Genomic DNA, 17,994 nt, shown 5'->3' with positions numbered 1-17,994 from the left:
TTCCGCTATAGAACTGCATTTTGTTCAATGAAAAGAAATAAACAACGTACTATACAAGCGAACTCCAGGAAAATTATGCGTGGTATATCCTTAACCTATTTTGTAATTCCATTGGGATATTACATTCATACTTACTTATAATAGCACTGTCTCCTTGTTCCGGTTGGTAACAAGTATCTGAAATAAATGTTTAAGAGGAGAAGTATACATTAGTATTTGTTGCTATGTTAATTTAGGTAGTCAAATGGTTGTCATGACATCTTCTGAACCGGAACATGTCGGCATGAATCTCATTTGAATTGGTAGTGAAAATGATTCAGCAATTTCTTTATGAAGTAGCAAAAATCGTCGAAACATATCTTAACAATGGAAAACCACTCACTCAACATAATTGGCGACTCTCATCATTTCACAATGTTACGAAATAAGAAAAATATATAATTTTCAATGAAAGTTATTTATTTATTTATTATTTTTGAAAACGATAATAAACTGTTTATATCTAGAATTAAATAATCTATATATATAAATGTAAGTTGTGTTAGTTACTACGCTTATAACTTAAGAACCGCTGGACTGATTTTAACGATTCGCACAAATTTGGAATTGCCTCCTCTCCGAAAAGGATAATGTCCAAAAAAAAAAATCGCGTAAAAATGTGATATATTAACATTTTCATTTTGACTTTTCAAATGTACAATAGTAATGTTTTATTTTGCATGATTTTTTTCCATTTTGACTTACTTTTTTCTAATGTACATTTGTAGTGTTTTTTTATATTTTATTTTTGAATTCAAATATTAATACCAATTTACTTAATTGACTTGATTTCTTGAGAACTGACATTGATGTCGGGTTACATGGAAGTGCAGTACCGAATTATGTGGTGGCGAAACGGAATAGATGATATCGAAATAATCTAACGCGGTCACATCAAAGTAAAAAAAGATAATTAGTTTTTGAAAATCGCTAAAAATCACGAAAACAGCGATTTTATTGCAAAAATTCTCAAATCGGGAAAAAATCGAAAAAAATTCAATGGAATCGAATTTTAAAATAATAGTACATTCTATTGATAAACTTTGTAAGGATCTTTAAACATTTGCTGTAAAAAATCAGCGAACAAGTTGAAGATTTTTTCAATTTGTTATTCTTCTTTTGTCAATTTTTTCAATTTGTATTATCATATTGAATTCAATGGATTTTTTGTGAACAAAATAAAGAATAATTTTTCACTATATATAATTTTTCACCAAAAAATGAAATAAGTGCGAAATACGATGTTAACTGACATCTACCTTTAAACTCCAGGGCCTACATCGTGGTTCAGCTGGAAGATGCGAACACATTTCAACAAACAAAAATGACCGAAAAAGCCTAATGGGGCTCATTTCAAAGCCTGGACCTACTTCTTTCATGTGACAATAATCCGTCCAAAGAGAGCTCAAAATGCACAATTCTCTGGGAGTACAATCAGTAAAATACCAAATATAAAGGGTGCAAAATAGTAGAGCGAATGGGACTTTTAGGAATGGGACTTTTAGTAAGAAACGGATTTCTATCCTTCCAGAAATTCTTCCCAAACATTCAAGATACCTTTAATCGCTTTTGCAGGTCATGATATCGATCATAACTCACGGATAAGGGTACAACAGATTTCATATTTATATAACCATCGTATTATTTTAGGTATTTTTGGCGTCTTGGCCGTTTTTTCATTTTTTGGCCCTTATTTGGCATCCTTATTTCTAATGGGGGTAGAGAACCCCTTCGCACAAATTTTGAAATTTTCAGAGTAGGGCCCATATTGGTTTTGAACAAAATTCATCAATTGATTTGGCTGAAAAATTGTATTTATGCTACCCTGGGGTAGGGAACCGTCATACAGAAATTGCCATATATGAATTTATTTAAGTAAAGTCCCCACATTGGAGTATCCCCAAGTCCACTTTCACATCTAATGTGTGGTCAGAAAAGAAAATTTTGTATTCTATTGAATTTGTAACCCCCAAGAGAATATTGGTTGGGCTACGTTTTGGTATAACCCTCATATGAATGTATCCCTGATTTGCTCTATGACCGTGGTCTTGGCCACGTTTTTCAACTGATTTGGCCTTTATTGGGCATCTTGGCTTTTCTACTTCGAGGGTCTTGACCACATTTTCCAATCGATTTTGCTGTATTTAGGCTACTTTGTAAGTAGAGAACCATCTTACAGAAAAATGTCAACTTAGGTAAAAATTTTGGTACAGTCCCCATATGGTCCCCAGGGGCGCCGATCTATAGTGATTTTTACCGATTGGCTGACAACAACACGGGCATTGTTTAATCGTCATTGAATTTTACTATGAACAAGAACATAGACTTTTTGGGGATTGTAATGCGCAATTTGAGGTGCTATGGTAATGGGTGTAAAAGCGTAATTAACTTTGACTATTCAGAAATTATTTTGCCCTCCTTCCATATTTCTATTTAGTCGGATCAATATTTATGTTAAAATTTGTTCACCTTTATGAGCTTTGTGAAATATTATGCTATACAAAAGTTGCATTAAAGACTAAAACTACGGGCCGGCAACGCGGACCGGGTCAGCTAGTATATGATAATCCGAAAACTTCATTTGTGATTTGAAATTTGAATTTTTCTTTTTTTTTATTGGATGGAATGCTGCTGCTTCTTTTACTTTTAATAATAGGTTGTCTTCTCTAACGAAGAAGGTTGTAATTGTACGTAAATTATACAAAATGGTCAGTGAGAGATCCGGGCACCAATGGTTGGCAACAGATTTTAAGACAATTGGAAGTATCAAACGAAGAGATCAGACATTTACTGACCATGTCTAGAGGCTTTATAATATTTCCAGATTCCACTTATTCGATGACTTATTGACAAAGCAACACGTAATAATTGTATATGCGACAGATACTTTTCAACTTGGATTTCGTAAAATACCAGGATAAAAAAACTTGGATTTCGTATGCCAGGATAAAACCAAAGACTGTATATCAAATCGCAAGTACTTCCCATAATAATTTATATGCGTATTATTTGTTGGGGGGGAAGCTTTTTAATGAATATCGAACACAGCATTATTTCGTTTTACCGATTGGGAAACATTTCTCCGGGAAGGTCCGAATGAGAATTGATACAGGGTCTTCAAACACAGCAAAGATCTCTTCTAAGCGACTGACAACTGCATGCCATGGCATTGTATTGACAATTACTTAATCTGCGTACCGTACATAGTATGGAGGGTATATTAAGCTCGTCATTTCGTTCGTAACTCATCTCAATAATAATTTTAGACTTAACAAAGTATATATATTCTTGATCAGCGTAAAATAAGACGTCTGTTGTAATCACAATAGAGTCAAAACGACTTAAGATAGGAAGCTAACATTTTGCACAGATCAGTCTTCTGTCTACAGACAGGTCAAGTTCGAACATGACCTACAGCGGTCCACGATATCGTATAGCCCCCATTTTACCGAAATAGTCTCAAATTTCATATGTAAAGTTCGTAGTGGGTACTAGAGCCTATTTCGTATTTAAAGTTCGTGATGGGCACTACCCCTATGGCAACAGACTAAATATGCAGGACCACGTCTTCATATAGCCGCCATATAATAGTTTTCCTCTGAGGGGTAATTTTCGACTGAATTTTTGGAAATTTTTCAAGTTTATTGAATGGTAGGCTTTTGCGAATCTTAGATACCAAAGTTAAAAAAACATAAAAATATCGAGTAAAAAAAAACTTGGACTAATGTGGACAATGTTCAGCCACCTGGAGGGTTTTCCATTACAAAACCCGTAACAAAATCTAAATGTCGGAAGGCAACGACTTCATGATACCCTACACCCCCTTGCATATTTAGTAGAGTCTTATATAACAAATACAAAATGTAACAAATAGGATCAACAATATATACGGGAGCTATAGCTAGATCAGAACCCATTCTCTCTAAATGTTATATACTTGTTTCTAGGCTCAATTAGGTCGTAAGTGCCAAATTTCATCCCAATATTACACGTTTGGTGCAACCGATCTCGATAAAATTTGGGAAATGTATTTCTGTGCTGTATTTAATATATTTATCCAAATATCGTTGGTGCATATTATGGCTAGGGAGGACAAAAATATCAAATCGGATGGACAATATATATGGGAGCTTTACCTATATCTGAACCGATTTCGATCAAATTTGGCATAATTATTTCCATGCTTTATTTGATTGTATATGCAAAATTCCATACTATTTTGGCTAAAAGTACACGTTTAGTGCACAATAAAAGGCAAATCGGAAGAAGATCTATATGGGAGCTACATCTAAATTTTGACCGATTATCTCCAATTTTTCTTTCCTTGGGTCAAACAAATGACTTGTGTAAAATTTCATCTGGATCGGACAATAAATGCGACCTGTACGTTTTTTTTACAAAAATACATGTACAGACAGACGGACGGACATGCATAAATCGACTTTGAACTAAGTAATAATACCCTGACCACCTTGTGGTGTAGTGTAGTATAACAATAAATTCTGCATTTGAAAAATATGTGTTGGAAAATGAGGCTTAAACCGTTAAAATGCCAAATATCCTGAGGTAAACGTGGACATATATAGACAATGTTCTGCCACCATAAGTAGATCCGACTAGGAACTTTAAAAGCCCAATTCCGTTAGAAAATATGGCTTCAATCGTAAAAATATCGAATATCGGGAGGTACCGCTGTGTTGGGGATATAGAAAAACGTTGGCCTATGTATGTAGACAATATTCAGCCAATATAAGTAGTTAACATTGCCAACACTAAATATCGAATTGAATGAAGCAATTTCATTTGAAAATGTGGTTGAATCTAAGTCTATAAACCGCATATCGGGAGGTACCGTTATATGGGGGCTACCCAACATCGTGGATCAATATTGTACGTCTTCGAATTGACCTGCTTTGCAAAATATCAGCTTCCGGTCGCAGGACGTGATTACAACAGACAGACGGACGTACTTGATATAATCAACGGAAAATTGTACGCCGATCAAGAATATACATATGACTTGGGTTTAAAATAATTTTTTCAAAGAGTTACAAATGGAATGACAAAATAAACATACCCTGCAAGGGTATAAACATTACATTATTTACGACATAACAAACTTCCAATGGCAAATAGTATAAAACAGTGAAAATATACAATTCTATTTCATTGTTGGCCTGTGTAACAGAAACATATAATTTCGTTTCATAACCTATTCGTTTCATTTTTTAAGCTCTCACTCTGCGTCTGGATCTCTACCATCACTTTTTGCCTGTCGCAGACAACTGTTGTGCTTCCGGACAAATGGTTTCCACATTCGACAATTCAACAACACCTGTCATACTCAGTCACTTGTTCTATACAACATTTAGTCTAATTGAATTTCATTCGAATTTATGTTAATGCTATTTAATAATACATTGAATGGCACACGTACATACATATGTATGTATGCACGTGTGTGTGTGCGAGTCTCCACAACATTTATTCTTTTACGACATTCTGGGCATTAAATTCGTTATGCCACTTTCCATTCAAAATTATTGTCTTTACCTACCATCTCCCGTCGATTTTACGTCTAAGGTAAGTACCGCGCACCGTGTTGTGTGAAACAAAAAATATTTTTTTTTTTAAATTTTTATAACTTTGATTGACTAAATCAAACGCTGTTTATCATTTTCCAATCATTCAAAAAGTTTGTGACATCTGTCCATAAAATAGGCTGAGATTTTAGGGATACGTTACGAGTTGTATGCGTGTGTGTGTTTGTGTGAGTGTTTGTTTTTGTTTTTAAAAGCGCGCGTGTTTCAAGGCTAAAATTTCAATTTACCATCTTCAAGTTTTTTAAACCTAATTTCACTGGGTGTTATAGACTTTCCTAGGCATTATTGTATGTAAGTATGTATTTGTTGAATATTTCAACAGATACAGCATTCATTTTTTTGCAACAGGCCAAACGACGTAGACAAAAGTGTCATTGGGGATTATTAAAAGGATACTGCGATGCCACACTGAGGCGGCGGTGAATACCAGAATCAACCCCTTAACCAAAATTAAACACATAAAAATAGATTTTTCTGTGGTAAATACACACCATTTTCGTTCTTTTTTAATTAGAAATTTATTGGGGTGTAACGACTGACGTATGCATACGCACGTACCTATGTCTATATTAAAGCTGAATAATAATACTAATGCATAACATAAATCACGCTGTTGCCCTGTTTCAAAATCTGACAGACTTAAAACCGTCTCGAAAATGGCATTACTTATTATTATAAGACACCTGGTCAATTTAAGAAGCGAAACTATATTGGATTGCTATTGAACTTATAGTTTTGAAAACGCAATACATGTTACTATATCGGTTCATATTTTAAAGGTTTATGAATGAAAGTTATACCCTGCATTCAATTCCCCTAAATAAATGGACTGAAAAAAGTATCTCTCTGTCATAAAAATGTTGTAAAGAGTTATTGTAAATCTAGTAGAAAACAGAATTTTCGAACATTACACAATCCTATACAAGGTAGGGCAACATGGCCACACACATTCTGTTGCTAGTATTTCGTTTATCACCAGAAGCCACAGTAAGGGAATTATGGATTGACTTAAGTGTCGCAATGTTAAAAGCCACTTCTATAAACCATATCGATGTCTCAACAGACCTGCCTTTCATAGGAATGCTGACCAGTGTTGATGTAGGTCAGAGGTCCGATCTCCAAGTCGATTAAACATTTTCGCAAGTGAGTGCGCTGATTTCCCTCCTTTGGAAATATAAGTACCTTATCCTTTGGATGTGATCCTAAATGGATGGCCCTCTGCATTGTTCTGCGTGATGAATATGGTTCAGTTGCCTTCAAAACCAACAAAGCAGGGATCATCTCTGAGAGCGTTTTCTTTGCCTTGCATCTTCTGTATTTTTTCGTGGGGCCAGTACTTGATTCTGCAGTTGGTGTTACAGTGGAATTCACCAACGAACTCCCGACGGAAGGATAGCCCACAGATGGGCTAGTCTTCTTCTTGAGATCGACAAAAGTGAGTGGAAGATAATCACAATAAGGAGAAAATTTTGGTAGTTATTTATTTGAGAATACTCATTCTCCGTTATCTGAGACGGGTCTCGGCCACTAAATTTCTAACAGAACTTGCTGATGGTCCTTCCCCACCAGATCGCCTACCTCGATGAAGGATAGTCTCATCGGTATCGGTATGTTCAATTCTTCATTGGTGAGAGGTCAATCATTCCATAAGGAACATTTTTATACCCTGCACCATACATATTAAGTTCGTCCGTCTGTAACTCATCGAAATAACAATTTTAGACCTAACAAAGTGTAAAATTCCAAGACGATTTAGCCCTTTCCGCCCGTCTGTTGTGATCACGGTAGAGTCACAATGAATTAAGACAGTAACCTAAAATTTTGCACAGATCAGTCCTTTTCTGCAGGCAGGTCAAAATACCATATAACGGTACCCCCGAAATTGTAGCCAAAATTTTCAATGGAATTGTCTGAAAATCCACAAAAGAAGTTCTTTCTAAGTACTTTACTCCCTCGGAGAGAATTGTCTATATTGGATAACGTTATCGTAGCGCCCAAAGAACGGCTCCCCTCAATATTCGATATTTTGATGATTTTAGGAACACTATTCACTGGAATTGTTTCAAATTTCATATTTTGAGTTCCTAATTGTTACTACAGCCTATGACATAAAATTCCGTATGCAAGCCCACGTCTTCATATAGCCCCCATGTATTCAATATTTTGATGATTTTAGCGACATTATTCACCGGAGTTGTTTCAAGTTTCATATTTAATGTTTCTAATGAGTACTACAGTCTATGAAAGGAAACTGTCTTAGCAGATCCAGATCTTCGTGTAGCCCCCATATATCGGTACCACCCTATATTTTTGAAAATTTCCGAATTGGTTCCAAATGGTGGAGGGTATTCATAGATCGACCCGGTCGAAATTACTGCTTTTTAGTTATCCTGACTGAGTATGAATTTTGTTTTTTTTTCGAGGATTGTTCTCGATATTCAGTAACTATTTCTAACTAAATTCCTTAAAATTTGGTATTAAGAGATCTTAATAGGTTATATCTTTTGTGCCAGAACACTGTCTTCTTTTTCTCATAGCCCTCATATGGCCCTATCTCCCGATAATCCGTATTCTGATAATATTAGCCACATTTGTTAACGGAATTGTTTAAATTGGGTATTTCGGCAGAACAGTGTTCCACGTTTTTCAATTACATTGACATTGTTCCACGATGTCAATTGAATGTGGAGCCAGGCATATAGCATCTGTCAGTTTATTTGAAATCGGTTCAGAGTTATATTCAGCTTCCCTGTATATCTAATAAAAGACCTAAAATGCCCCACGTACGTTTCTTTCGATTTCCCAGTTATCCTACACATATATTCGTGCCTTCCTAATTTCAATTCTTCCTTCCCTTTTTTGTATATTGTACATTAAAAAAATAATCTTCCATTAGATCTCATTTTATTTTTTTTTTCTACTTAAATCCGTTCAAATATCAATTTATTGTCTATATTTTAATGGGAAAAGTCAATAATATAATAGCAGAAGCATGTGAAAAAATGCCAAGAAGGATGTAATTAAAATGGTCGCAGAATACACGAAATCCAAAACATAATATAAATGAGAACATCGGTTCCGAAATCCTGGTATTCCCTGCCATATCCCACTATCTCCACTAAATAATTAAAAAAACTTGTTTTTGATAAAAAATAAGAATTAAACCTGACATCACATTAAAAAATTAAAAAAAAGCGATCGGAAAAGTAAATTTCCATTAGTATTGTGTGTCAATTTTTGCGGTTTTGCGTATTCAAATAAATGCCAATAGTTCTGCAATACAATCATTCATTAATTTAAAGCCGATTATCAGCGAAATATCTGTAATGTTTTCACACCTCTATACTGCCTTTGTTTCCGACACAAAAGAGGAGAACAGTTGACAACCTGTCTGTAATAGACAATAGCAAATACTCCCAGGTGTGCATAAAAACGTTTGAATAAAATGTTTACCAAGTATTACTTATATACAACAACAACATAATTGTCTAATAACAATGTCATATTCAGTATACCATGACATGAAAAAATTATGGCGCTCAATTCTTATATGTATGTAAACGTAATGTTCACAGGAACCCTTGAGACGGAAGGAATAGCATATTTCATATTTAATGCCAGCTTCCTGGAATTTTATTGTATTTTTAGTTTTTTTGTTTAAGAGTTGAAAAAGAAATAATTCTACATTCCAAACATGTGCTGGCTGCACATTGAAATATATACTGAACTCCAGCACACCAAATTTCCAGTTTGAGAACTCTTCAATTTTAGCCGTTAAATCGCCATTTGGGCTAAATTTTTGAAGGAAAGTGTTTAAAGAGAGAATACATTTTTTAACGAATGTTATGAACAGCTACTACTAAAGAAAATATCATATTTTTAATAGAAAAGACGGTGGAAAGCGAAGTGTTGTACAAAAAAGCTAACTTGATAAAAACAAGAATTATTATTATTCGTTCTTATTTTCAACTTACAAAAAATAAATAAATAAAAAGACACACAAAAATAAGTTCTGTCAAAGTTGACATTGTCATGATAGCATCACACCTTTCTAATACCTTGGACCGCTTATAGGTTGATAAAAGTTGAAGGGGTTAGATTGTCCAGTAACAGGTCTACCAATTACCCGACGTTTTTCACAACAAGAGTTAAAGATATATTGTTGTACTTTATTTGTTTCTCTTAGCATTAGTCTTAACATTAGACTGGTCTGTTTGGACGAAATACGTTTCAGGACATTTGGAGTCAATCTAGCGGTATCCATCTTTCCGTTCTCTGTCCGTCTGGCTCTCGACGGAAATGTCCGACTTGGTTCTTATTTGGTACCTCGTAATAATTTTAAAGTTCGGAGATGAGCAACATCGGTAAACACATTCTGGTACCTCCCACACAGGAGGTCAAAATTCCAAAAATAAAAATGTACCTGATAGAAAGAGGATGGATGAGAATCATCCGACTTTATTCAAGCTTTGGCTCGCTTGTTTTAAATAACCAAAAGCTCATAAAAGACGATACAAGCACACGATTCTTTTCGAAATAATTTTGATGGTCTCTAAAAACTAATAGCCTTTCCAGCAAAACTTATTTTTCTACCATTTGCAAGTGAAATGGCAGACAAATAGAATTTTTGGTTTTAGTACGTAAGTAGACAACAAGAGTTCAATAAATTCCAACACAAATAAAACGAAATGTTAAATCATGTGAGCGTTTCTTCCATGTTCTACACTCCAACGCCATGCAGAATTCCGCGTCGATTGGTCTATTATTGCGACCTGTAAGGAGAATGCCAAATCCGAAAACACCTGTTTTTGTGCATTTCAATCCCGAAAGGCTTCACTTCTGTCCCTGACTCAACGCAAAATTTCGTGAGGTTCAGGTCATAATTGCAACATGTGGCGTGATTATAAATAACGGGAAGGAACTTGAAAATTTCCAAAAAAAAAAAATCCGAAAACAACCACTAAATTGAAAACCTTTATATAGGGACCATACGAAGACCTGCTTACGAAATTTTTTTACTATGCTGCAGTATCCATTACGAAATTTTAAACATTTCCAGTGAATAATGTCGCTAAAATCATTAATATATCGAATATCGGAAGGTACCGTCATATATGGGCTACACGAAGATGTGGACCTGCATACACAATTTATTGCATAATATGAAATATGAAACGATTCCGGCGAATAATGTAAATCAAAATAATGAATATCGGCATAAATAAATAACGGTATCGGGGCTATACGAAGACGTTTACCTGTTATAGGCTATACTACACTTTACGAACTTTAAATATGGAATTTTAAATAATTCCGGTAAATAATGACGCTAAATACGAAAATGTGGACCGGCATTGCCCATCTAAGAACTTAACCTGCCTACTGATAAACTATGCATGTATGCAAAATGTTAGCCTTCAGACAGACGGACATAGCTAGATCGTCTTAGAATTTTACGCTGATCCAGAATATATTTAGAAGTTACAAACGGAATGACAAAGCTAATATACCCTCCATAGAATGGTGGAGGGTATAAAAATGGACAGACAGACGTACATAGATAAATCGTCTCAGCTCGGCGAGGTATGTAGATCCTACCTTACGGTGAGGGTACATAAAAGGCTTTTCTGACTGGCTGAAGTCATCGGCTGGCTTATTCGTAGAGCAACAAAGAAGTTTTACGTTGACTTAGTTCGATGTTGGCCCTAGGCTCCTTTGTTCATTTCGGGAGAAGTTTGCAGATGAATTGAGCCAGTCAAATAAAGCGTTTTATGTATTCTCACCGTAAGCTAGTGTCAAATAGACGTTTAAACATACAAGAATTGGTTTTGTTTATTTTACTTTTTTTTTTAGCAGAATTCTTATATTGAGGAAAACCATGGAACAAGAATGGAATTTTGGGGAGATTGAATCTAAAATAGTGGGACAATGCAGTTTTATCACAAAATTGTACCAACCAAATTTTAAATAATTTCAAATTATTGTATTTTTTATTCAAAACAATACACAAACATACACAAAATTTGTGTATAAATTATATATTTCATTGACCGTTACTATTGCAAATATGCATTTCTGTTGCATCTAAATTTTAAATACACAAACTGTGTATATATTTCTATAGAATAGGGGTACTAAAAGAAAAAAAAAAAAACAATATTTAGGAGATAGCTCTGTTCTACCTTCTGTAATTCCATGGGTAGATCCAAATGTAAAGTCGTGGGTCTTCAACCAATATTTCGAGGTGTTACAAACGTTCATTGTTGGGTATAAAACAATTTCCATTAATGCACTTTCCAGTCTTCTGAAAGTTCCAAAACTTTTGTGTCATCACGCAAACTTTTGCGGATTAGGTTGATATTTCATTTCCAAAACCAACGGAAATTCATTTTTAGAAATTCAAAAAATAATTAATTCTTGAAACATAAACAAATTTTTGACAGAAGGGCAATAGGTAAAATGAGCTTATTCTCCTACAGGGAAAAGGTTAATGAACTCAAATAAAATTTTGATTGTCGGGCTAGCAATAGAATAAAAGTTCTGTGAACAGTCTATAAGTTTAAACGATTGAAAATGTTTTTGAATATCCCCATTAATGAAAAAAATCGTGATACAATAACGAGGTAGAACAGCTTCGTAAAACTACATAAGTGCAGCCCTAAGGCTATGCCCGCTTTCTGTCAAATTTCTATGCAACAAGTTGTTTATTTTTCCACATTTTTAAAATCAGTTAAACAGCGGGAAAAATGAATTAAATGCCTGGATTTTCTTTCAAAAATATGATCTAAACAGTTCTATCTTTCAATTCCATGTCAAAACTGGCGAATGTCTTTAAAGCGCGTCTCGCAATGTACGCGTCTTCCAATCATTGATTTTGAAAATATTTTGTTTTTATTTTTCAAAACTTTAAATACATACACAAATTGGCAGAAGTCGAGCACACTTAGAAAAAAAATCGTAATCAGCTGGTAGCTCTACCTTACCTTTTTATTGTACCATGAAAAAGAATGAATGTTGCTTTGAATGTCTGCAAAATTATATTACCACCCAGCTCACATTTCAATTGTTTCTACAAGCAGATGTTCATTATCCTTAAAATATCCTTATGCGTTTTTATCAATTGAAAAAAATAAGCATAGTCGTTTGAAATCTGTCGAGATTGTTCATTTGAATTTACCAAAATCCGAAAAGGATTTGAACTAATAGGATTTGAGTTTTTGTTAAAGTGGATTGTTTACTTTTAAGATGCCAAGTGCAGAATGTGTACACCACCAAATTATATTTCACTTTCACTTTGAAGAGGGTAGCTCTATTCAATATACATAATTTTAATTGGATTATTTATATATTTTTGAGTTGTTGCTTTTGCACCTGACCAATATTGAATACATCAAAGATGGTTTCTTTCATAGAAAACGCCATTAAATAATCGCAGTTGGCAGAAGCTTTTAATTTAAAGAGTCTTCCAAAAAATAATCAAATTAGGGTTCCAGAATGTTTGTGTGATTATGTAAGTAGAGATGGGAGTAAAGCAACTTATATTGACCAGTTAATAGCACTGAAGAGGCAAGGAAATGATGGCTGACATTTGTGTATCGGTGTATCACATGTTTACGTCAGAAAGTACCTCCTTACTTTTCCACTAACAAAATATAGGGTCAAAGAATGTATTTTTGTATATTAATCCCATATGATCTAGTGAAGATATCGTTTTGGTTCCCTTTTCCATAGGGTTTTAAAACTAACCAAAACTCAAAACCGCATAAGGTAATAGATTTAAAAAAAAAAAAAACAACAAACAACAACTAATGTACCCATAACACATCGAAATTAGTTTGACTTCGAGTTTCCCAGTAAATGTGGTGGTAAAACTTGTTGACATGATTTCAAAGTAAGAAATATACATGGTCTGCATGGAATGTATGGAAAATACACTCAAAACCGAACGGAATCGAAAATTTTGGGGGATGGGAAATCTCCTTTTAGGGTTGAAAAGCTTTGCATATATTAAGGACAGTTTCAACGAGAGTCGAACTTCCGAATTATAGCGTGATGAAGTGTTTCTTTTTAGTCAAATTGAATGAATCAATAAAATATTCCGATCTTACCGAAATTTTGAATGGGGTTAGACTTAGGATCAGAATAGAAGCCTGTTGTTTTCGAAGATGTTCGCAAAATATTTAGGATTTCAAATGGACCAAAAACCTTAAAATTTCCCTACATTTCTCAACCAAAGATCAATAGACATGACATTTTTTATAGGGTTAGAGTTTGGGACAGCGCTGAAGCTTATAATTTTGGATGGTCATCACATTTAGCTGGTGGAGTGTACCACAATTTCTTGGAAAAAATACCAAAATTACCGATATCACTCAAATCATTTTTTAATATCCATTAACACGACATGGGCAAATGCTATGAAGATTTGCATGACCTCGTAGTTTCGGCCAAAAATTAAGGAAAACTTTTGTCACTTTGTGACTTTATTTGAAATATATAATAAACTAGCTGGCCCGGTCCGCGTTGCCGGCCCGTAGTTTTACTCTTTAATGCAAATTTTGCATAGCATAATATTTCACAAATCTAGCTCATAAAGGTGAACAAATTTTAATATAAATATTGATTCGACTAAATAGAAATAAATAACTATGGAAGGAGGGCAAAATGATTTCTGAATAGTCAAAGTTAATTACGCTTTTACACCCATTACCATAGCACCTCAAATTGCGCATTAGAGTCCCCAAAAAGTCTATGTTCTTGTTCATAGTAAAATTCAATGACGATTAAACAATACCCGCGTTGTTGTTCGCCAATCGGTAAACATCACTATAGATCGGCGGGCCTGGGGACTGTACCAAAATATTTACGTATGTTGACATTTTTCTGTAAGATGGTTCTCTACTCACAAAGTAGCCTAAATACAGCAAATAATGGCCAAATCAGTTGAAAAACGTGGCCAAGACCACGGTCACAGCTGAAATCAGGGATACATTTATATAAGGGTTATACCAAAACGTGGCCCAACCAATATTCTCTAGGGGGTTACAAATTCCATAGAAAACAAAATTTTTTTCTGTCCACCAATTAGATGTGAAATTGGACTTGGGGATACTCCAATGTGGGGACTTTACTTAAATAAATTCCTATGTGACAATTATCTGTATGATGGTTCCCTACCCCAGGGTAGCATAAATACAATTTTTAGCCAAATCAATTAATGAATGTGGTCAAGACCAAAATGGGCCCTACTCTGAAAATTTCAAATTTTATGCGAAGAGGTTCTCTACCTTCTTAGAAACAAAGATGCCAAATATAGCTTAAATCATACGATGGTTATATAAATATGAAATCAGGTTGTAACCTTATCCGTCAGTTATGATCGATATCATAACCTGCAAAAGCGATTTAAGGTATCTCGAATGTTTGGGAAGAATTTCTGGAAGGATAGAAATCCTTTTCTTACTAAGAGTCCCATTCGCTCTACTATTTTGCACCCTTTATATTTGGTATTTTTCTGATTGTACATTGGACGGATTATTGTGACAGGAAAGAAGTAGTTCCACGCTTTGAAATGAGCCCCATTAGGCTTCTTCGGTAATTTTTGTTTGTTCAAATGTGTTCGCATCTTCCAACTGAACCACGATGTCGGCCCTGGAGTTCAAAGGTAGATGTCAGTTAACATCGTATTTCCCTCTTATTTCATTTTTTGGTGAAAATTTGTATATAGTGAAAAATTATTCTTTATTTTGTTCACAAAAAATTTTCTGAATTCATTAGATAATAAAAATTGAAAAAAAAAATTGACAAAAGAAGAATAACACATTGAAAAAATCTTCAACTTATTCGCTGATTTTTTACAGCAAATGTTTAAAGATCCTTATATAGTTTGTCAATAGAATGTACTTCTATTTTAAAATTCGATTCCATTAAATTATTTCGACATCATCTATTCCGTTTCGCCACCACATAATTCGGTACTACACTTCCATGTAACTCGCCACCATTTTCATTTCTCAAGAAATCAAGTCAATTAAATAAATTGGTATTAATATTTGAATTCATAAATAAAATATAAAAAAACACTACAAATGTACATTAGAAAAAAGTAAGTCAAAATAGAAAAAAATCATGCAAAATAAAACATTACTATTGTACATTTGAAAAGTCAAAATGAAAATGTTAATATATCACATTCTTACGCGATTTTTTTGGATATTATCCTTTTCGGAGAGGAGACAATTCCGAATTTGTATGAATCGTTAAAATCAGTCCAGCGGTTCTTAAGTTATAAGCGTAGTAACTAACACAACTTTCTTTTATATATATAGATAGATAATTAAACCTTTAAGGAAAATTCAGAAATTGGGTGAGCCGACAATAGCATACCCTGCACCACTATGCATATTTAGTAGATCTCCCATAGGAAAAAAATTTATTTGATGTAGATCATACCACCTATCAACATTTGGCTTTTGAGCAGTTATAATTTGGTTTCAGAGGGAACTAATATATATATGGGAGGCATATCCAATTCTGAATCGGTTTTCACTAAATCCCTCTTTTATACCAAATAACATTGCTATAGCGTGCATGATATCACTTCGAGAAGGATTGTATTGAAAAAATATATATCGGAGCCGAGTTCCACCAAATCGAAAAGTACGTCCTGAAATTCACTCCATTTGGGCTGATATTAGCCATTATTTGCACAATAAATCTGAAATCGGGTTAAGGATATATATGGGAGCTACATTCAAATCTAAGACGATCTCGATAACATTTGGCAAAGGTATTTCCGTGCTCTATAAGGTATCTGGTACCAAATATCATTGTTGTCGGATGAAACATATATTATTTGGATGTGCCAAAATTCAGGTAATTTGGACTGATATGGTGCACAATTAATCCAAAACGGCAAATTGAAGTGTTGTAAGGTATCAAGTGGTCGGCCCCACTCGACTATATCCTTTGATTACTCGTTTTATGTATTTGTGCATTTGTTTGTAACATGGAGAGGATCTTCGCAGAATCACTTTCTGAGGCAGTCCGTCTGCCCATGTATTTTTGTGAACAAAATGCAGGTGTAATTTTTATCCGATTGAGATGAAATTTTCCAAACAATATATGAAAATCGCTTCAAATTTACATATAGCTCCCATATATATCTTCAACCGATTCGGGTTAATTGTGTACCAAATGCCTAATGTCAGCCCAAATGGAGTGAATTGTGGCATTTCCGACCCAATTCAGTTTATATATGTTTTATCCGATTTGATGTTTAAATCCCTCACATTCGTAATATGAAGCCTGCAACTATGCTATCCGGTACCAGATATCTAATAGAGCTCAGATTAGCTCTTCTTAGCCAAATTATATCGGGATCGATTCAGATTTCGATATAGATATATAAATATCTTCGACCGGATTCAGGTTTATTGTGCACCACATATTATTTGGCACATACGAACGAAGAAAGTGGATAAAATGTAGTGAAATTCGATAAAGATATATCTATAAGTCCCATACGTTTCATCTGATTTTGTATCTAATTCCCTCACGCCCGTAAAATGTTTCCTACAATAACCATTTTTGGTTCCAGCTATCAGACACAGAATGTAAATACCTCAGCTTATTGTGATTTTTCCAGATTTGGATATAACTTCCATACATATATCTTCAACCGACTTCACGTTGTACCTAAAAAGTGCAATATCAAGTCAAATAAATGGATTTTGATGAATTTCGGTTCAGTCCGTCAAATTTAGTATAAATCGATTAAGAGGAAGATATACAGGGTGAGATAAAAAAAACTGCAACCAACTTCAGACTGCTGTCATTTCTAAGCCACTCGTCCAACAGCTATTAAAATTATTCCAGTGACAACTCATTATATTGTTTACAAGCGTACAAAAGCATTTTGGTGAGAATTTTCCGGGAAAAAAAGTTATTCGTGATGGAATTCAAGCGTGATAGTGTGATTTCTTTATATTTGGCTTGAAAACCACAAGTGCCTATCGTTAGAGCACTCCAGCATTTAAATGTGAATAAATCTTTTGTGTCTCGTACCATCGCTCGTTACCGTGATGCTGGTAGCGTAGCCCGACGTCAAGGAAGTGGACTGAAGAAAACAGCAACATCAGCAGAAATGGTTCGAAAAGTAAAGAAGCGACGTGATCGAAACCCTCATAGTCACGAAAAATGGCTCGTGAGCTGAACATTCCATTCGGCAAATATTGAAAAATTAACTCGGGGTAAAGCCATTGAAATTCCAAAAAGTGCAAGAACTTACACCGCAACAGAAAGAAAATAGACCCAAAAGAGCTAAAGAGTTGCTTCGCTTGGCCGAAAGTGG

At 34.4% G+C, this 17,994-nt stretch overlaps 1 protein-coding gene across 2 annotated transcripts in view; it reads right to left on the bottom strand.

Annotated features, from left to right (window-relative positions):
- Positions 1–17,994, bottom strand: part of LOC101890596 (dorsal-related immunity factor Dif) — an 88,609-nt gene that overhangs the window by 23,253 nt on the left and 47,362 nt on the right. For both annotated transcript variants that reach the window (XM_020036554.2, XM_059130990.1), the window contains exon 3: positions 136–177. In XM_020036554.2, coding sequence (XP_019892113.1) covers positions 136–177 — 42 coding nt within the window. The remainder of the gene's footprint in view (positions 1–135; positions 178–17,994) is intronic.

The sequence above is a fragment of the Musca domestica genome, unplaced genomic scaffold, assembly GCF_030504385.1.
Source record: "Musca domestica strain aabys unplaced genomic scaffold, Musca_domestica.polishedcontigs.V.1.1 11, whole genome shotgun sequence".
NCBI lineage: Eukaryota > Metazoa > Arthropoda > Insecta > Diptera > Muscidae > Musca > Musca domestica.
Note: the sequence above shows the minus strand (reverse complement) of the source record. Positions and strands in the feature narration are given on the sequence as shown.